The sequence below is a fragment of the Podarcis liolepis genome (assembly GCF_965112155.1).
Source record: "Podarcis liolepis genome assembly, chromosome: 2".
NCBI classification, from domain to species: Eukaryota; Metazoa; Chordata; class Lepidosauria; order Squamata; family Lacertidae; genus Podarcis; species Podarcis liolepis.
This window is the reverse complement of record NC_139555.1, coordinates 3,612,301-3,633,625: the sequence shown is the minus strand read 5'-3', so window position 1 is coordinate 3,633,625 and position 21,325 is coordinate 3,612,301. Positions and strand designations below refer to the sequence as shown.

General features: G+C 49.1%; 1 protein-coding gene across 3 annotated transcripts in view; it reads right to left on the bottom strand.

The window, feature by feature from the left end:
* Positions 1-21,325, bottom strand: part of LRP1 (LDL receptor related protein 1) — a 326,669-nt gene that overhangs the window by 21,036 nt on the left and 284,308 nt on the right. For all 3 annotated transcript variants that reach the window (XM_083486061.1, XM_083486059.1, XM_083486060.1), the window contains 20 exons: positions 19,882-20,070; positions 18,930-19,078; positions 18,355-18,448; positions 16,274-16,390; positions 14,862-14,981; positions 13,782-13,904; positions 12,875-13,000; positions 11,885-12,001; positions 8,308-8,414; positions 7,881-8,013; positions 7,223-7,342; positions 6,351-6,473; positions 5,647-5,790; positions 5,268-5,405; positions 3,713-3,832; positions 1,961-2,229; positions 1,679-1,857; positions 1,492-1,598; positions 783-899; positions 52-228 (listed from right to left, as the gene is read on the bottom strand). In XM_083486061.1, coding sequence (XP_083342187.1) covers positions 52-228; positions 783-899; positions 1,492-1,598; positions 1,679-1,857; positions 1,961-2,229; positions 3,713-3,832; positions 5,268-5,405; positions 5,647-5,790; positions 6,351-6,473; positions 7,223-7,342; positions 7,881-8,013; positions 8,308-8,414; positions 11,885-12,001; positions 12,875-13,000; positions 13,782-13,904; positions 14,862-14,981; positions 16,274-16,390; positions 18,355-18,448; positions 18,930-19,078; positions 19,882-20,070 — 2,769 coding nt within the window. The remainder of the gene's footprint in view (positions 1-51; positions 229-782; positions 900-1,491; positions 1,599-1,678; positions 1,858-1,960; positions 2,230-3,712; positions 3,833-5,267; positions 5,406-5,646; positions 5,791-6,350; positions 6,474-7,222; positions 7,343-7,880; positions 8,014-8,307; positions 8,415-11,884; positions 12,002-12,874; positions 13,001-13,781; positions 13,905-14,861; positions 14,982-16,273; positions 16,391-18,354; positions 18,449-18,929; positions 19,079-19,881; positions 20,071-21,325) is intronic.

Sequence of the window (21,325 nt, the reverse complement as noted above, 5' to 3'; positions counted from 1 at the left end):
CAACCTACCTAAGCTATATGAAGGCTTGATGCCCCAACATGCAATACTAACCATCTGGCTGTTTATACTGGTGGTACAGCACCACATCGGTGGCATGGTTGAGTCCAGCTGTAAGGTTGGTGACGGACCCATTACCAAACTTGTGAATCTTGAAGATGCGGTTGTTGATGTAGGTGACGCCATAGATGTAGTCTTCAAAAATATCAATGCTGAAAGGGTGGCTGAGCCCTGGGGTAGAAGGGGGTGGAAGCAGTGTTAGAAACTGGCTAATGGACACATAATTCAGGATACTGGAAGGACCTTGAGTTCAGTTAGGTGAGTTGTGGAGGGGTGGGCAGGTAGCAGATGTTTCCTATTTGGGGGCATTGTGGAAAGGCAAGGGATTCAGAATCCTGTGGGAATGGCAGATAAAAACACTCTCAAGTTCTCTTAATAATGAGCCCATTAACTGACAAGCTCTTCTCAGCATAATTCTTTCAACACCAGCTGCAGTACTACAATGGGACCAAGATGCCTCTCTCTAGGAAGAGGTGGAAGGAGACTGAAGGGGGGAGGATGGTGGGTCTAGCACTACAGCTGCTGCTTTGGGTTGTGTTAAGGGGACTAACCATGATCACTGTGCTGCCCCTTTGGTCTTCCTTATATTTTTGCCAAAAGCAAAAAAGGGCACTGGGAACACATATCTAGAGGTGGAGGAAGAGCTATGGAGGGACTGAGCACACCGAGACCAGCACCACCCCATGGCTTTCCCAAAGCTTCTTCCCCCTGCATCCACCACCTACCTTTCTTGCTGTCAATGGCCACCACTGGGTCAGTGCCATTGAGCCGGATGCTGCCAATCACTGAGAGCTTGGCATCAGCCCAGTACAGGCGCTCGTTATGGTAATCAACAGCCAGACCTGCAGGCAAACAACGGCAATTTATGTGTGAGTATCAATGGTGACCTGTGGACCATATATATGCCTTAAGTGTCAAAAGTGTGAAGTGGGCTTCCCAAAGGATATGGAGCCTGTTGCTGAGGAAGGTGTGCAGCCCCCGCCCCCCCGCCCCGGCCAGGCTGGCCTTCACATGTCTGGCCAGGGCAAGATGACTTTCCAACCCTCCTAATCTCTCTGGTGGTGCATCAGTCAAAGTCTAAGCAGCCCTTCCCCTAGACAGGGTTTCCCAAACTTGGGCCTCTAGCTGTTTTTGGACTATAACTCCCATCACCCCTAGCTAGCAATCCCTGGGTCAGGTCCAGCTAAGAGCTAAGGAAGCAGAACTTGGAAAGAGATTCCTGTGCCAGAAAGCTTTGGGAATGCCTGCAAGAAACAGGAGGCAATGTAAGGAGATGAGCTAACAGCCACAAGGCAACTTCTGGCGTTCCCAGGTTTGGGAAATTTGCCCAGTGCTATCAATGAAACTGTGGTGTGTTGATGCAGAAAAGAGGCTGCCCTGGGCATGGCTGCGCAGCATGAGGGAGGCTCGACACCCCCCCCCGACCAGACTGACCTGTTGGCCACTGGATGTTGTCCTGCACAAGCGTCTCCCTCAGGGTCCCGTCCATTGCTGCCGTCTCAATCTTAGGGTGGTTCCCCCAATCTGACCAGTACATGGTGCTGGAAAGAGAAAGCCATGCTGTGAGGTGTGGAAGGGAAGAGAGAGTTGCAAGAGTAAACTGTGGTGGGTCTTGTCTTACCCTCGGAGCGGGTCCACCACGATGGCATGTGGCTCGTCAATCATGCCCGAGATGAGCGTCTTGCGGTTCTCGCCCTTCATCTGTGCCACTTCAATGACGTCACGCCCTGAGTCTGTCCAGTAAATGTTCCCAGCCACCCAGTCAATGGCAATGCCCCGTGGCATCTTCAGCCCCGAGATCTGCAGGAAGAAGGTAAGCACCGAGAGTTTGGCCAACCTCAATTCCAGTGCCCCCCTCCCGCCCCAAAGCTGTGTTTTCTCATGGGCAAAGCCTGCCACTTACATTGAGGTGGGTGACGCCACCATCTATCTGCCGTCGGTTGCGATTGGAGGCACTAGAGCCAGCAGAGGATGGCAGCTCACGGCAGGAGATGCGCCCCGTGTGCCAGTTGGTCCAATAGATCTTGTTGCCCTTGACGTACACATCCATGGCAGCAATGCGGACAGTTTCATCCCCTTGGAAGGCAGGTTCATAGGCAGAGTTGGGGTTGAAGGGGTACATGCTGCGGATCTTGTTGTCGTCAGCAATGTAAAGTATCTGGTAGTCAGACCCTGGAGAGGAAGAGGAAGAGCATCAAAATGGGAGGGGACCTCACTGCAGTGAAGCGAACAAGCTGGAGGAGAGGAGGGTGATGTAAAAGGAAGTTTGTTAGGCAAGACAATGCAGTTGGCAAGGCACCAACATGCCGTACTCTGTCTTAACTTGGCAAGTCATACTTTGGGCTCATCCAGAGATCCTTTTGCATTGCATTTTCCAGGCACAGGCCAGTGCTTCAAAGCTCTGTGTCCAAGAAGTTTTTTTTGTCTTGGCACTTTCCCCAGGAAAACCTGTGTTTTATCGCTGAATAGGAGCAAATGGCAATCTGCAGAAAACACGACCACTGTTTGCTCTGATTGAGCAGTAAAACATGGGTTTTCCAGGTAAAGCACCGAGACAAAAAGAAACCCCTTGGAAATGGAGCTTTAGAGCCCAGACCCATGCCTAGAAACACAACACAAAAGGAAGTCTAGATGGCCCTTTGATGCACACCTTGATTGCAATCCGAAACCCCATGCTCACTTGAGACGTCCTCCTGCCAGTGAAGTCAACTCTGGGGAAGCCCCACTGACTGCATGAGCATCTTTGGATGTGGCCTAGAACTGAAGGTCTTGTACAAAAGCAGACATGACTCTCAGAGCACGTATCACACACGTGAAAATGGGAAGGGGGTCATTCTTAAGGTCCCAGGCTCAAAGAGAATTGGCAGACACACAAAAACCCAATCCAGTTAGAAACTGCATACATTTTAAGTAATCTTTGACCCCTACCTATTGGGAAGGTAGGTGGGGGTAGGAAAAGCAGCCACTGGACATGATCCAGCCAAAATGAAGCACTCCCAACCCCGTGTTTTTGATGAGAGAGTTAAGGTTGTTTCTAGTTCACTCCCACTAAAATATATCACTGCAGTTCAGAGGCGGTGTGTCCTGTTTCACTGCCTAAAATGAAACGGAAACTGCTGCTCTGCCCTGCCACATCTGCCACTGCCTGCTCTGCCACGTGCCCTGCCACATCTGCCGCTGGTGGAGAAGTGACACCACCATCAACAATGATTTGAGGCAATTTGGGGTGGGATCTTGCCTGAAACTGGCACCACTGTAGCGGAGGCAGGAGGGCAGGTGGGAAACCCATGGGGGGCTTCTGCTGCCTGAAGCAGCAGCCTCACCCTGCTGAGCTGGCTCCCCTGCAGCTCCTTCAACGGTGGTCAAAGGGTTCGTAAAAATAAATTACAGCCCCTTTCCCCACTGAACTAGGAGCAAAGCTGAGGAAGGACTGGGGTGCCAGGAAGAGTCTTTGGCCAGCTGAAGGAAAGAAGAGGAATTGGAGATTCTGGCCGGGAGTGTCTGTCCATGAGACGTCATGCCTGAAGTTGTGTGTTACGCTAAGCAACGCCTTATAGCATGTGTCTCTTAAACATCATGAGCATGTGTACACACCCACACCCACACCCTTCATTGCCTCTGCAACAAAGCTCCCATTAGCCAAGCTCACTGGTACCTTCTGCCTTGCACATGTGATGGGTCTTCATGAAGTTCTTGGCACAAGTGCACATGTATGAGCCTTGCGTGTTGTTGCAGAGCTGTGAGCAGGTCCCAAAGTTCAGGCACTCATTAACATCTGGGCAGAGAAAGGGAGACACATATACAAGGTTATTGGAGGCAAATGCCAGAAGCTGAATTACAGAGAATAACCACATTGTAGAATGGTGTCTTTGTGCAAAACAGCACACACGTCCCATCCTGCCATCGTCTCCAGTCAAATAGAAGCAATTTCTGCAGTATATGGAAAAAGCCAAAACGAGGTCCCAACACCATCCAGATGTGCAAGATGAAAACTTCTGCAACAGAATTGCTCATGCCTATTAGAATCACCTACTGAAGTGTTCTTTAACTCTGGGTTGCTAGACCACAACTCCCATCATACCTGATCACTGGATAAGCCGCCTGGAGAAAGATAGGAGTTGTAGTACCAAGAGCATCTGGGGACTCAAGGCTGAAGAACATGGGCCAACTGCATAGTGACTTTGGCATCAATTGTAGAGAGCAAAATATATTTTCCCCCTCTTCCACCCTCTGCAAAAACCTATTTTGAAAAAACTACAGCAAAAGATGTGTGCTTATCCAGTACTATCGTGTATCTTTTAGGGTCAATTCTGGCACAAGGTTTTTCCTTTGGGTGCAATTCCGCTAAGAGGATGCATTTTTTAAAAGTGGAAACAGAAAAATCCATTTAGATTTCCAGAAGAATGTCCACAAACACGATACCAAACCAAATTCCTGCCTGTAGACTTTCCCTAGCGACGCACCCAGGATCCCTCTTCTGGCTTTCCCCCTTTCTGTGCTCTGCTCATCTCATTATTGTTAAGTTTGTAGGAGCCTGAAAGTGAGACCTTGTCTTTTCAAAGCCATTTTTGTACAAGCACTACAAAAGGATGCTATGGTTGTAGGCAATATTCGCTCATATATAATTATTTAATACCATCATCATCTTCTTCGTCATTCTCATCAAGCTGAATCTCATAATCACTAGGATTTGGAGTGGCATTCACCCGGGGCAGCTCCCCACCAATCAGGTGTTAATTTACGGCTTTATAGTGGATTGCAAAAATTGACTTGTCCACAGTCACTGTCATTAGCCAGGGAGCGAGGATGAAAGACGCAATGAGCTCAAATTACAGCCCCTGCATGCCTGGCAGATTGCGAATGCCACCAGCCCATTTGCTGCAGTTCTGCCTGGCGGCCTGACTCACTGCCTTGCCTTCCATCAGCCACATGTGGTTTTCCCCTCCACAGCTATGGACGCATTCTTCCCTTTTATGTAATGCTGAAGCAGTTGCTTCCCTAACTTTATTTACTGAACACACATAGATCTCGCTCTTCAATCTTCCCTCACCTGGAAGAGCCCTCGCTATTGCTGCCACCCATTTCCTCTGGGCTCAACCCACAGAATCTCACAGACAACTTCAAAGGGGCTCACAAAGAATTTGAGGCGACTTCACGCTAGTGGCCAGCTAACTTCTGGCCTTGGCAGAACCTGTCTTTTGGCCCAATACCTTGGCAAGAATTCTTGTCTGGCACTTTCTGGAAGCCAGGGCGGCAGGTGCAGTACACAGATGTGGGGGTCTGGACACATTTGGCTTCTTCGCCACACATGGTCATGTTGGCCTTGCAGCCAATTGGCATCTTGAGATCTGCAGGCAGGAGACAGGAGCAGACAATCTTGCATCAGTAGGCAGAAATGGCAAGAGGCAAGAGAACAGCAGGAGGAAGATTGGGAGCATGTTTGTGATCAGCCAAGCCACATACATCCTCATTATAAGCTGGTCATACTGGGTTTATAATGCTCCCCTCTCCACTTCACCCCCAAACAAAACACCAGCTCCTCTGCTTGCCCAAAGGTGTGCATGGTGCTTCAGTGATTCATCCCCTCACCTGGCAAGCAACTATCCTCATCAGACCCGTCTCCACAGTCATCAAAGAAGTTGCAGCGAAGCTCAGAACTGATGCATTTCCCGCTCTTGCAGAGGAATTCATTCTTCTCATGGCTGCAGCTCCTGGGCCTGGTGGTTGGCAAGTCTAAGAGGTTTGCAGAGATGACAGTGAGAAGCGAGGAGAGTGTGCTGTGAAGTCAAAGTTATCATCTGCCTATTCTTTTAATTCCCCCTCCCCCCCCCAAAAAAGAGCAAGATACTGATTCTTAATAGATGTGACTGGGCCATTCAAGTCAGAAAGACAGCACAGAGCAGCCCCACCTACAGAGAACCATGCCTGTTGCACCTCGGCATGAGTCGCTCTGGGCATGCTTAAAATGATGAACCACACAGAGACATTCCAGAAATGTAATTCTTACTCTTTCATAATACGAAAGCAAACCGTAATTTTAATTCAGAGAAGCATTAGCACAGGGATGGGGAACACGTGCCTCTATACATGATGTTGGACTACAACTCCCATCATCTCCATGCAACCATGGGCCGTTCTAGCTGGGGCTGATGGGAGTTGGGAGTCCAAGAACACCAGGAGGGAAATAAGTACCTTAATCCCTGCTGTTACAGCTATGGTTTGGCCCTAGTACGGGTGACACAGGACTGGAGAGTTGTCCAGGGGAGGGTGGAGGAAGCAAGGAAGGCACTCACCACAGAATTGCTCATCAGTGCCATCACCGCAGTTGTCGATTCCATCACACTGGCGGCCAATCCAGAGACACACACGGTCATTCTTGCAGCGGAACGGTCTGTTGGGGGGACACTGGAATTTCACTGCACCAGTAAACAGAAACAAATGGTCAGAGTGAATGTGGGAGCCAGAGGGACATGGAAATGTATGGGTGGCTGAGAATGCAGGCCTTGCCTCTCTGCCTGCCTCTGCCTCCCCCCGCCTCCATCCTGCATCCCTCTCCTCCATTCCTGGGCTGTGACTGCAGCTTTGGAGAAAACAAGCAAGGATCTGGTTACACAGTAAGACATGAAGCTGCTGTCTAGGGATCCAGGCTACTGTCCCACATAGGTTTTTATTTATTATCTTTATTTATTAAATTTGTATACCACCCTTCATCCGTAGATCTCAGGGATGGTTCACAACACAAAAATATTAAAAAACACAAAATATATATTAAAAACAAGAACAAAAACAAAACAATATGCCCCACCCAACACATTTTAAGGGGCATCGGATGTTAATTCGCCAAAGGCCTGTTTGAAGAGGAACATTTTCACTAGGCACCTAAAAGTGCATAATGAAGGCGCCAGGCGAACCTCCCTGGGGAGAGCATTCCACTGCAAAAAGCGCCTGTTCTCATGTTGCCACCTTCTGGACCTCTCGCGGAGGAGGTGCACAAAGAAGGGCCTCAGAGGATGAGCTCAGGTTCAACCTTTCCCAAGATCTTCAGCCTGGGGGTGGGGGACTTTCCCCATGTGATGTGGATGCTGCCCTTCACTTTCTCAGTTCTGCAGGGCAGCAGGCAGGGAAGAGTATGAGAGGGAGCGCCAAGAGGGGCAGAGGCACTCACAGCATTCCTCAGGGTTCTCATCTGAGTTGTCACCACAGTCATCTTCACCATCACACTTCCAGGCCAACGGCTTGCACAAGGTGTTGTTGCACTGGAACTCATCCAGGGGGCAGGTCCGCACTGCAAAGTGGGGAAAGAAGCCCAGTCACATCAGCTACAAAACCTCCTCCTACAAAGCACTGAATCCCTGGAGGACAGGGAGGGAGAAACTGCGAAGGTGTGACACTGAAAGCCCCACTCGAGCTGCGAGTACATTTCAGAGGTCTTAAATCTTGGGCAGCGAGGAGTTCCACAACCAGTTCCTTGACAATACCAGCTGATCAGGGCGGGGGCTGGTGCCAGCACCTGGCATCTTTGGCAGCTGGCAGGGGACCCCTTGCAAATTTTGTTTGGCCCAGCATTCCGAACACCTGGATCAAGTCACTCTTTTAACATCCCATAGTCCCTTTAACTAGTGTCACTCAGCACCAGGGCCCAATGACGGACAGAGGAAGTGTTGCCTAGTGCCCTCTGAAGCCTGGAGGCAACCCTGCAGCTGCTTGTAAGTAAGTAACTTGTTACTTGGCGCTCATTACAGGACTGGTGCTTCGCAGGTACACAGCGGTTGAAGCCAGTATGATATCCTCTTCTGAGGAAGAGGGAGGAAGAGGGGCGTTACCTCCAGTGCTGCAGTCCTCTTCATCGCTGCCATCCATGCAGTCGGCATCAGCGTCGCAGCGCCATCGCAGTGGGATGCAGTGACCGCTCTTGCAGTGGAACTGGTCTTGATCACAGCGAGGTTTGCATTCTTTCTGTGGGGAGAAAGCAGAGGAAACAGGGTTACCAAATCCAAGGCAGGCCTTATTTGGATAAGTGAATACCTAAAACACCCAGTAACACCCCATGTTTTTCACTGTAAGAGTTCTTATACCCTCCATGCCCCCTCCCTGCCTATTTACAGTAACACTTCACCAGCATTCAAGTGAAGTTTCCCACACTTTTCCTAGAGTTAACCTGCTCCCAAGTTTGCTCCTACAAGAAATGAAAGCAGGCAAATTCTGGTGTTTTCTGATTGCTTAACACTTTGCACCTGACTTGCTCCTTACCTCATCAGAGCCATCAGCACAGTCATGGTCCCCATCACACTTCCAGCGGCCTGCAATGCAGCGCCCGTTGGCGCAAGAGAACTCGCTTTCAGAGCAAGGCCTGGGTTCTGTAGGCAGAAAGAGCGCATGAGCAGGTGAGATGGAAGGTTCCAGCGAGCACAGGAGCATCTTCTGTTAAGTCAGGGATTAAACACTGCTGTCTATTATTCCCAGGGCATCTCTGGAAATATTATTATACAAGCAAACCAGTGTCTTTCGACTTCAATGCGACAAAGAAGAGAACACAGGAGAGGCCACAAAGGACTTGGGGTGAGGGAAGAAGAAGAGGGGATACATGAGTGGTTTCTGGCTACATCAAACCCCCATTCTCCACACAAGCAGCTTCTGGCAGACAGTGGGAACCATCCCAGCCACTCTGTCTCAACTGGGAATCCCAGGAGTGGAAAATATGAGGCAGTTCTGTTTGACAGCCAAAAAGCACCCCCACCTCCCACCACCCATAGCAGCTTTGCAGATGCAGGCAGCAGGGAGAGGAGGAGGAGGAGGAGGAGAGTGAAACCTTATTTATACCCTCTAGATCACAGCTTTTGCAGCTTTGCATCGCTGCAATAGCTCAGTTGGTAGAGCATGAGACTCTTAATCTCAGGGTGATGGGTCTGAGCCCAAAAAGATTCTTGCATAGCAGGGGCTTTGACTAGATGACCCTTGTGGTCCCTTCCAACTCTACGATTATATGATCCTCCTCTATTTCCCCAAACATTCTCCATGTGTGTTGTGTGACATCGCCATGCTGCAAGTTACATGGTCCGTTTCTTGCCCAGCTTAAGCGACTGTCACTAGGAGAGCAGGGAAATTTGCTGTACAAAGATGACCTATGCAGAGTTTCACTTAGATGCTCCAGGGGAGAGAAGGAGACACACAGCTGACCATTTCTCCTGCAGCCTTGCTTTTGGTATCTGCTTGTTTGATGGCAGCCCCTCAGAATATATTTTCAATCAATGTTATTACAAATGTTACGAACACAGGAAACTGTCTCATTCAGAGTCAGACTATTGGTCCTAGGAGCTTGGTACGGTTTGCACTCTCTGGTTGTGGCTCTCCAGGGGTTCAGGCAGGGGACATTCCCAGGCTTGTGTAGGAGATGCTGGGTTTTAAACCCAGGACTTCTTGCATACAGAGCATGTGCTCTAGCACTGAGCTATGGCCCTCCCTCTAATGTTGTTGCTTTTTGCTCAGGCAGGGCCAGTGTGGCAGGGCAGTGCCATGTCGCCACCCTCTTGACACCATCATTGCTCCTGCTTACTGGGATGGGGCAGGGTGGCACTGAGGGTAGGGCTGGATGGGCGCACTCGTGGCAGGGTGACTGCGCAGCCTGCCTGGTCCAAGTGGCAAGTGGCAGCAGCGTTGAGAGGGCAGCACCCTGCCTGTTCCTGCGCCTGCTTTTTAGTGATCTAGACATACAAGGTACCACCCTAAGGGATGCCATGGGAAGCCCCACCCAGTTCCCATCGGTAATGGAAGGCTTGCTAAGGAGAAACTGGATGGGCACACTAACTTCACCCAACTGGAGTGGATGTGTGTCCTAGTTCGCAAACCTCTTTATCCATCCAAGGGAGGTATAGGAGAGAGACAGCAGATAAATGAGAGAAGGCATTATTATAGCCTGCTTTGACCTTAGGGATGGCCGGGAGTCAAGCAAAGCAGCACACAGAGAAGCCCTCTCTATTCAGTTACTTTGGTGGGGGGTGGGGGGGAATACATGGGAAATAACATGGCAATCCCAATACCACTATGGTCCTCCCACCCCTGCCCACCCCAGCCTTTCTTTCTACCACGGTTAAGGTTTTAAAGGGGAAAGGAAAAATATTTTCGACAGAAACCTACCTCTGCAAGCCCCGATACGACAGTGTGAAAATGGAGAAAAACGTAAGATGAAGTGAAATGGCACAAACTCAAATTACACAACGTGGTAAAATAAATAAATAAAAACAAAAGAACCTGAAAGAAAGTCATGTCTAGAGTCTACAGGGGTGGGGGGCGGGGAGAAAGTGGCAAGGGAGGAGGCGGGGCACCCATCGTGAATCTTAAAAACAACAACACCATCTGTTGCTGGAGGTCTCTTTGGCTTCTAATGAGATTTAAAGTAGGAGCCATTTGGCCTCCCTGGGATGACTGCAACTAATTCATTCATTCATTAAATTTATCTCTATTTAAGACATTTATATACTGCTTCATTATTTACACTGCTAAGTGGTGTCAACTGAAAATGGGGTAAGAAGGCAATGAAAATTATCATAAAACCAAACACTGCCTTAAAATGTTTGCTGGAGCAAGGCATTCTCAGCTAGGAGGGGGCCTGTCTAACCTCAGTTGGGAGGGAGTTCCATAGGCTTGGGCCCAATGCACAGAATGCCTGGCTTCTAGAAGTTATGAAACATGCAACTGAGTCATGGGGGGACAGCTAACAGAAGCTCCGTCAAAGATCTCAGTGACTGGGCTGGAATCACAGGATGGGTCAGTCAGTCATCTGAGATTCTCTCCCCCCACCCCCCATCACTTGCTGGCTCTCTTTCGGACCACCTTTTTCATGCTGTGCAGATGAGAAGCCAACTGATGGCAGTAAAGCACTGTGGAATTGATGAACTCCCTCCCATGCTTGGAGATGGCCAAAGGCTGGCCACTGTTTGATGCACCTCTCACTTCAGCTAGGACCAGAGAGGGTAAGGCATACCTAAAACCAGCATTGCTGATGTAGGGTGAGAAGAGTTAACTATCATGCTTCCAAAAAATGGGGAGGTGCCTCCTAGCTCAGCCCCAACTAAACCTTTCTCCAAAAGACCTCACAAGTTGGAGGGGCTGAGAGCAGCCCAGCATTCTGAAACAGTAGAGGGCAAGCAGAGAGGAAGACAATTTAGGATGGTGCAGCTGAAAGGTTATCTGGGCTTAGTCCTGCACCAGTGAGTCTGCACACTCACTTCACTCCAGGTTTGGAAGCTGCATGGAAGCCAGACTTTCCCCAGCAGCTACCATAGGCTGAGATGGTTGCAACAATTGGTGCCGAAAGGCAAATAGCTGTTGGCTTGGGCAGGGCTTAGGGCACATAATTTGAAGGCATTTTAGTGGAATTCTTGGCCTCCTCCCTCTCAATGTTATTTATACCAGATTAGAAAGGACTCTTGGGCCTGAAACCCAGCCACTATTTTCTGAAATTTCATCATTCAGAGGGGGCAACCTATGGCCCTCCAGATTTTTTTGACCACAACTCCCATTATAACTGCCCACGACTCTGCTTGCTGGGAATGATAGGAGTTGGAGTCCAGCAGCATTTGGACGTTCCCCATTGAATACTCTAGTTTATTCCAGCCTCAAGGCCATCTTCTGCTTCCATACATTGATGGGATAATCCTTTTCATAGAAAAGGGAGACCCAGATTTACGTGTCCTCTTCCTACAAGCAATGATAGTTTTATTTCCTCCATCCAACAAGGACCAAGCCCACAGGAAAAGTCAGAAGACCGCCACCCTCCCCACATGCAAACATTCTGCTCTCCCAGTGTAGGGCTGAAGGGGGCACATACTACAGCTCTCCTCGTCAGAGTTGTCTCCACAGTCATTGTCATAGTCGCACTGCCAGCGACCCGGCACACAGCGGTTGTTCTTGCAGCGGAACTGATAGGGCTCACAAGTTCGCTCATCTGAAAACAAAGGAGTGACATAGGGAAGAGAAAAGGTAGGAAATGGACGACATCAGTAAGTGTAAAAACAGCACCAAAAACAAAGCCCATCAAAAAATAGCTATCCTTGCTCACAAGGCATCTTCTGGATGCCTCCTTGTACATAGAGCAGCTTGAGCACAAAGACAACTCCATCCTGCAAGGCCGATGGTCAGGGGTGCACTAGTCAGCCCTGCAATACCTGGAGGCAGAGCCGTAGCTAGGTGATCTTGCTCCCCTGGCAGAACCGTCCAGATTGCACCCCCTAGCCACGGACAAATTAGCTCTTCTTTCTGCCTCTCCTCCAACCCTGCCCCCTCCACCCATTCAATTCACCCTCTATTTAAAACCATTTCTTATGAGGCAATAATCAATATTTATATTTATAGACATATTTTAGCCGATTTTGCACCCCCCCCATCGCCTGTGCCCACCTCACCACCTCCTAGCTACAGCCCTGCCTGGAGGGCATCAAGTTGGCAACCCCTATTTAACCTAAGTGGATTGGCAGGGACCAATCTGGACTGCAGCATGAAGTACTAGTTTAGCCAAGCTCTGAACTTGGCTGAGTGCATCTTAGGCAAAAAGGCTAGTATCTCTAGGGTCCCTCTTTTGATTGACTTCCCTTTTGACAAGACAGGAGGGAGACAAGGGATGCAACTGGTCTGCACCTTGGGACTTCCTATTTTGACTTGCACATGTTACAAAGGTGCTGCTTCCCTTACGCAGGCTCTCTCCAAGACTCTGGCAAATGTGCCACTTCTAGCTCCTTTCATAAACTATAGGAAAAGGAGCAAGCCAGACTCTCTGTCTCAGTGCAGAGTAGTTCGCCAGCTGACTGCACCATCAACTCACCACATTCTTCCTTGGGCTCATCTGACCCATCTCCGCAATCATCCTCCCCATCACATTTCCAACGTGCTGGGATGCACCGCCCCGAATCCTTGCACCGGAACTCATCCAGCCCACATCTCATTTGTGCTGGGAGGGTGAAGAGAGAAACATTTCAAAGGTTGGGAAGGTAAAATTGTCACTGTTGCAACCATTTGTTACAAAAATAAGGGCAGGGGAGGCACAGAAAATTACTTTTCTTATAAAAAGCTGTTTGAGAGTACACATGTAAATAACTTTGCACCAAGTACAGAATCTGTTGTAGAACTTAGATCCCAGAAAATGACACCTTCTCTTAAATAGCAATCAAGTTGTATGGCTATTGCTTTTCAAACACTTGAGTTCTAGTAAATCCTTTCTAATTTGACTTGTTGGCCAAGGAATCACTGTGATGCCGCCGAGGAGTCTGGGATGTGTTCTAGGGTGTAGGACGGGCCTGTACAGCCCATTGCTCTACATCAGCTTTTCCCAACCTGGTACCCTCCATATGCTATGGACTACAAGTCCCATCATCCTTTACTCTTGCCACGTTGGCTGGGGCTGATAGAAGTTGGGGCCCAACAGAATCTGGAGAACATTGTGTTGGTTATGGATCCAATTTGGAGCAAATCCTTGCCCTAGGATGCAATTTGCACAAGGCTCTAACACCAAATAAGCAATTGGAATGCTTATTTGCTGATTTCATAACAGCACTTCCATAACATCTTTGGCACACATGGCTGGCTAAGCTGAGGGCACCAAATCCATCATCTTCTCAAAAGCAGAGAGGCAGAGGCTTTCTAGCCAGAAGCTACGGGCTCATGGATCAGCCACCCTACTCCCTGCCATCCCATTCCCAGGCCAAAAAGCCTTTGACACAGTAGCTCCTTACTGCAGTTAGCGGGTTCATCAGATCCATCCACACAGTCATTGTCGCGGTCACACACCCACACCCGTGGAATGCAGCGCTTGGTGATGGTACACTGGAACTGGTTTGGGGCGCAGGTCACTTCCGCTGCAACAGAAACAGGAGTCAAGAGGGAGCTCTAGGGCTGAATGCAGGTAGGAGTCTTCCTACACCAAAGGCTGACTCGTGTAGAATCATGGAATTGTAGAATTGTAGAGTTGGAAGGGACCCCAAAGGTCATCTGGTCCAACCCCCTGAAATGCAGGAATCTCAACAAGTGGTCCACCACCCAATCTGAAACCATGCTGCAAATGTGCTAGCAGCTTTACTGCTGTAACACTAGGATGATGGTACACCTTTACAATAATCAGGATACAACATATACTGTAATATTGCTATTCAAAGTGCAGAAACTAGCACTAGGTGTGTAATTCCACCCCTACAAAATCCCACTTTTCTTCTTTTCTTTAAACTGAGTTTTGAGATTTCAGAAGTCAGAGAAGGGACTGAGCAGGCTTTCCAGAAATCAGGGCTTCAGTGTCCTCATAACTCTTTGCCCTCACCATGACCACCTGAGCAAACTGAATTATGGACGATAAGCACATGACCATTATTGCAGGTGGTAAAATTCAACTCAGGGAAAATCTGGTTACCCTTTTATGGAATCACGTACATTTTTAACACAAAATATATAAAAAATTCCATAGGTCTGGAGTCCAGTAGATAAATGCTTATTGTACTGATCATACAAGGACACCTGTTCTTCTGACAGGCCACCGAAGTAGGAATGAGGAACCTGAAGTTCAACAATATGTGGAGAGCCACAATTCCAGATGTTGAGGACTGCAGGCTCCCAATCCCTACTGCAGTGGCTCATCAGCTGCACTCAGTATGCACCCAGCTCTATTTCTCCATTCCATGGCAGCCAGAATCCAGAAGCGCAGCGCAAATTCCTAACTTCTTAAGCTTCCCAGGTTCTTCACCCCTGAACTAGAGAGAGCGCAGAGGGCAAAGTGATGCCCCTCATCCTGCTCCAAGCAGGACCCTGTTCCAAACATGACTTACGACAGTCCTTCTCGTCCTCTCCATCCCCGCAGTTGTCCTGCCCATTGCAGCGAAAGATGCCAGGGATACAGCGATTGGTGTTGGTACATTTGAACTGGCTGGGCAGGCAGACATGCACCTCTGTCAGGAAGAAAGCAGAAAGCAAAGGCACTTTTTAAACGAGTGAGGGCCAGACTTTTTAGCCTTAAGACACCAGTTTTTGTCAGGAAGTCTCACGAGATTTACCAGAGTTGCAGGAGGTTTTGGAAGAAATACCTCTCCCATGATTCCTTTGGCTTTGTGCCTCGACACTGTTTTGTAGAGCATCAGAGCAACAAAGAAAAAAGGAGGAGAGAAGGGAAAACCTCCCTTTGATCATTTCCCTCTCCATGAGTGGCACTGCTTCTCCTGCCATCTTTACTTCTTGAAAGGACAGAGAAGGTGGGTTTTTAGGGGTGGGCAGGGGCCTTGGCTAGAAGCACTTTTGGCTTTTGAAGGACTGAAATGGCTGGTAGGGATTGGGGGTCATTATTTCAAAGCCCTCTGGTTTGCTTAGAGAAATAGATACATAGATATCTGATCATTTCAAAGTCCAAGAAGAGCTTGGGAAGGTTTGCCCATCTCTAGTGTTTTATGGTTCTGAATTCTTAGCTTTTCTTAATAGGCACCATGTATTTTAATTGCTTTGTCTCAAATTCTGGAGGTTGCCCTTGAGTCTCTTCTACGGAAAGGAAGGAGACAACTAAATAAGACAGACAAGGAGGAGAAAGAGAGCGGCGAAATGGTGGGTGGAGACTCTCCCAGGACACGGCTGCTCCTGATAGGAAGCAGGGCTCTGCATTCTTGGCATTCTCGCACAGCAAGGACTTTTGTGAGAAGGCTTGCCTTGCCTTTAAAAGCTAGGCAGGTGGGTGTGCCATTGGGACAACTCTGTTGCTTCCATGCAGTTTTGACCTCCTTGCATTGACCTCCTTGCCCAGTGGTGGACCTTGGAGGGGCCCCCCTCAAATTTAAGCAGTGCCCTGTGAGACACCAAAATCCAACGCTCTCCCCGCCTCTCCCCTTGCAGTCTACTTCATAGTTATGAAGCCCCCTGAGCTGCCCCCAAGACTCCTCACCCAGTACGACTGAACTGGTTGCACTCCAGTATCAGGGCAAGGCAGAGGCAGATTTAGTGGAGCACAACCAGTTCAGTCGCACTGGGTGAGGAGCCCTGGCACAGGGGGACTCCTGACTCTAGTCCAGCTAGTCTCACCCATCCTGTCCCCCAACCTAAGTGCTGCAGCTGAAGTGACCCAGCACCTGTTACTGAGCCTTTACTTCTACTCTGGCTCAATAAAGATCCTTGCTGTCACCTAACAGCCTCCATTGCCACGGTGTAAACACAAGCCAGGACAAAAACTTTACCATTTGCTTTGCTCTGGTCAACTCACCACAGTTGTGTTCATCTGAGCTGTCTTGGCAGTCGTTGTCCCCATCACAGATGAAGGCTGGGTTTGTGCAGATTCCTGTTGAGCACTGGAATTGTCCTGGGCGACACTTGAATTCAGCTGTTGGGAGAAGGGAACATGGGATTACGATGATACCTTGGGAGAAGGACCGAGAGACTCAGTGGCAGAGCACAGGCTTTACATGTAAAAGGTGCCAGCTCTGATCCCTGGTGTCTCCAGGCAAAAGGATGAGGTAGGAGGTGGTTGGAAAGACCTCTGGCTAAGATGCAGGAGAGTTGCTGCCAGTCTGAGTAGGCTATATGGTGCCAGATGGGGAAATGGTCTGATCTGGTACTAGGAAGCTTCCTATGTCCTTTCTATGACACAGGACCCCCTTCTCCAAACTGAAGGGCCTGATGCCTCCCTGACCCATACATTGCACTTTCATCTATGCCAGCCAGTCAACCCTCTCATGCAACTTCATTTGGCGCCAAGGACTCTGCTCCTTCATCTGCAAATACTTTATATAGCTGGTAACAAGTGGGGGGAAGAATTGCCACAGCTGGAGTGGAAAGATGTTTTAAAGAGTCCTAGAGGAAGGCAGCAAACTCATCATCCATGCTGGTACACTCCCAAATTAATACAGTTCTCCAAGGAACCTAATCTGGCAGGGCTCCACTGCTGTTTGGCAAAATGGCTAAATCTAGCCCAGGGAATTCTCTCTCTCCCACCTAGTAGGGATTAAGCTTCATACTAGCCACGGGGAGCTGATACTTTTTGCACAGAGCAGCCTGGTTGAACTGGAATATATAGGTGGCATGTTCAACACAGAATAAGTTCAGAATCACTATGGCCTACGGCACATCTCTCGTGTGCCAGGACTGTCTGGTCAGTGCTGTGCAGCACCGAAACAGGAGAACAATATACTCAGGATGGCAAATGTAATCAGATCATATATGCCATTAAAGCAGGGGTGGGCTCCAACTCCCATCAACCCAAGCTAGCATAGCCAATGGCAAAGGATGATGGGCGTTATGCCCCCCCCCATATGTCACAGAACTGTAGGGACCCAAAGGGTCATTTAGTTCCACTCCATGCAATGCAGGAATCTTAACACACAGAACCCCATCCAACCTGAAACCATACATTTTGGACCCCGCATAAGCTTTGCAAATGTGTTAGCAGTTTTATTGCTGCACCACTAGGGCTACAGGTTTCCCATCCCTGGTTTAAAACCCTGGGTGGAGATTTTAGGGAGCTTCTGAAGTCATGAGACATCCAATGGAATTTCAGGCAAACTGTCCCTAAAGGAAGTTTCCACGTACCAAGACAAACCTGGAAGGAAGGAAGCTGCTGTGGGTGTCTCCACCCCACCTCAGGCTGCTGGAAGAGGAGTGGGGGCCATGGAAGACTCAGCATGGAAGGGGCCTGAACACAGCCCAGTGGGCCCAAGCATGCCTGCTGCCTTTTCTACACTCCCTCAAGGGATTAGATAAGCAGACCCCAGAAAACACCAGCCAGGCAATGGAGCCCCCTCAGGGTTACCAAAAAAGCCCCCAGGGTCAAAATGCAAGACACAGGGTTGTATGCAACCGAGTTCTGCTCTAAGCAAGTCCAATGAAATCAATGGACCTAAGTTAGCCATGTTCCTTAATTTCAATGCATCTACTCTAAATATTTGTACTATTTGTATTTATTTCCTCTAGATTCCTCCTTTTTCCTCACAGAGCTCAAGGTGGGATACATGGTTGCCCTTCCCAAATCTCAATCCCCAATTAACCCTGCAAGATAGGTTGGTCTGAGAGGCAGTGAGTAGCCCAAGTGTGTTTCATGGCCAAGTGGGGATTTGAACCCTGGTCCCACAGGTCCTAGTCCAAGACTTGAACCCCTACACCACACTGGCCAACACTGGCTTCAAACCACAAATTTACCCCTTGCAATGCTGTAAACCCGTTTTGTGGCCATTTTCCCTGCATGCTCCAATGTTCTGCCAGGACGATATTCAATCAGTCCTTGTGATTTTTATTTTTTAAAAACCAACATTTTCTCCAACCCTTGGGGCTTCCTCCAAACTGTTCACTCACGGCAGTTATCTGGCTCATCAGAACGGTCCCCACAATCATCCTCTGTGTCGCATTTCCACCAGAAAGGGATGCACTTGTCGTTCTTGCAGACAAACTGTTGGTTAAGAAGAAAAAGTCGTGAAGCTGAGGCAAGACATCAGCAGTGGGGAGAAGAGCATCCCCTGCAGCCTCTCCCTGTTCCATCAGAGCAAACTCCAGCCCATCCCATCTTCCATGCCACAGCTGTGAAACTGATCCAGGTGAGTGACAGCAGTAGAGCCGTCCTCATTTCCCAACCACCCCTCAAATATACTTTGGCTTACACAGGTCTCTCCAAAAGATAAACATGTAACCTCAGTATTTGGAGAACCGAGTGAGGCTGCTTTAAAAAAAAGCATCTCGCCTTACTCTGGATCAGATGGATTTAATGGCAAGCACCAGCCACAAGACCCAATTTGATGCTGCCCAACACATCCTTCAGAGGGCTTTGATCTGGCCAGCAGAAGTTGCTGCAGGATGGTGATAGTCCCTTGACAAAGCAACCAAATGGTGATGGGAGAGGGCACATCCCAATGTTTGTGTGCTGCTCCAATTACCTGGCTGGCTGTGCAGTTGGAGATGCAGGTCTTGCCATCGGCACCCAGGTAGAAGTTGGTAGGGCAAGCACACTTGAAGCCACCTCCTGGAGACAGCAGGCACAGGTTGCTGCAACCACTGTTGTTGACTTTGCAGGGATGGTCCGGAACTGGACGGGTAAAAGAAAAAAGGCGCAGGTTACAGCAATAGAAGTTACTCATGCTCTGCTGTCAAGTGTGGAAATAGATGGAGGACCTCTTTCTTGTGCACGTATCCTAAGTGAGTACAATAACCAGCTCTCCACTTGAGGAAGGAGAAGGCACCCACTGCAGACCCAATCAGCTACTGCAGGGGGTCAAGACTCAATAACACTGCCATCTCTCATCCTCACCCTGCCACACCCTGCCCTCCGGCTGAGGAGCTAGTCAGATATAAGCGTCATGCCTAGGCCCTCTCGTCTCTCCTAGATTCAACAAGTTGAGTGTTGGATTTGCCAGGGGCAGGCTCTTTAAGGACTGGAGTTCTCTTTCAACAAGGCATCATGTAGGATTGGTGGAGGGTTGCAAAGGTCCGTAACAGCATTTTGCTAGCAAATGTAACAGAGAGAGCTACCCCAGTAGCCCACTTTGGTGTCAGGGCGTAAGCCCACAGTAAGACTTTGAACCTGTGCCCAAGCTGAAGGGGAGTACAGAGTAACTTTCCAGATTTCCAAGGAAGCCACCTAAGCAGCCTGCCCTCTTAAAAAACTTATCTGGTCAGACTTGCTCTCAGGCCAGAGCAATACAAAAAGCTCTGCCTGTGGCTTTTATTACCCCTATTTTGACTCACTTACCCCATTTGGTCCTAGGCCTGGCAATGATGGGCCTGGCACTCTGCTCTGAATGCATCTGTGCTGTGCCCCATTGTGTGGTAACTGAACTCCGCTCCCTGCAAATAGTGACTTTCACATCCTGGATGGAGCATGGCACTCACCATCTGGCTGCCTGTAGGAGTGGAAGATGTGGATATCCATTGGCCTGTGCAGGGTGCTGATCAACACTGATTTGTTGGTGCCTGTGGTCTTGTGGGCCCGGTTGATGGATTTGGTCTCCCAGTCCGTCCAATAAATGTAATCCTCAAAGAGTGTCAGGGCAAAGATGTGGGGGATATCCTGGCTTAGGACTGGCGAAGAAGAAGAAGAAGAAGAAGAAGAAGAAGAAGAAGAAGAAGAAGAAGAAGAAGAAGAATAGAGACTCTTTTTTATTATTACTTTATATATATATATTTTTAAAAAAGCAACAATCCAACAACATTTCAGGTTTTACACTCAGTCAGTCAACCTAGGACTTCCCCTCCCTCCGTGGTTTCCCCAAAGTTTTGATTCATGCTGTTCTCAGTCAAATCCTTGACTGAGAAGAAAGAGACTCTCACTGGGTGGCAAGGATGCAGAACTCAAGTGGAAATCTGGAGTCCAGAGGACTACTAGCCAAGGGTGTGCCTGGCTCTAGACCAGGAATGGGGAAACTGTGCCTTTCCAGATGTTGTCCGACTCCAACTCCCATCAGCTCCAGTGAGCCCAGCAACATTTGGGGCGACACATGCTCCCCATGCCTGTTCTAGGTCAAGGCCATGACACAGTGTTAAACATGGCAAACGTGCAGTGTTTTTGTGGATTGGACTGGACTGGACTGACTCCTCCATTCATGGACAGTAAAAGTTTAGGGAGTTGGATTTCAGCCATTTCTGCTGGGATCTCAAGGGTAGGGGCACAAACTCATGGCCACTTGTTGCTCCAAAGGTCATGGGAAATGAAGGCTGGTAGCCAGCAACTATGAAAGGTTGAGAGGAACGCTGCCTCACCTTTAACATCTGCCTCCCCCTCCCATCCTCCTGAAATGTGAAAGAGGGGAGGTAGTTTTGCTTCCCTCTTTCACCAAGGCTTCCCAAATAAATTGGAGATGAACTTTCAAGATTTCATCCCAGCCACAGCTGGGAGCAACGCCCATGTCCTCTCCAAGGATGCCCATCTGTTGCAGGGATCTCTCATTCAGCCATGCTCTATTTTGTATCTGGTGAGATGTGGTGGTAGAATGAAGTTCTTCCTTCAGATAGCACATTCATTGATAATTGTGTTTAAGAGCATGGAACCCTTGGTTCCAGTGGCGTAGCATGGAGGGCCACAGGAGCAATTGCTCTGGGCGCAAAATGGCTAGGGGTGCTGCCTCAATACAGCTGTGCGCTTCTGTCATTGGGCTTTGTGGAAAACAGCTCCTCTATGTGAACTAGGAAGTGACCTTTCCAGACGACAACTCTTCTTATCTCTGCAGCTGCAATCTCCTGGGTGACGCAGGCACCGTTAGGCAGTTGAATGTGCATGCATCCGCTTCCCTCCCTCCAACCCCACTTCTGCATGGACTCGGGTGCTGGCAACTCATGC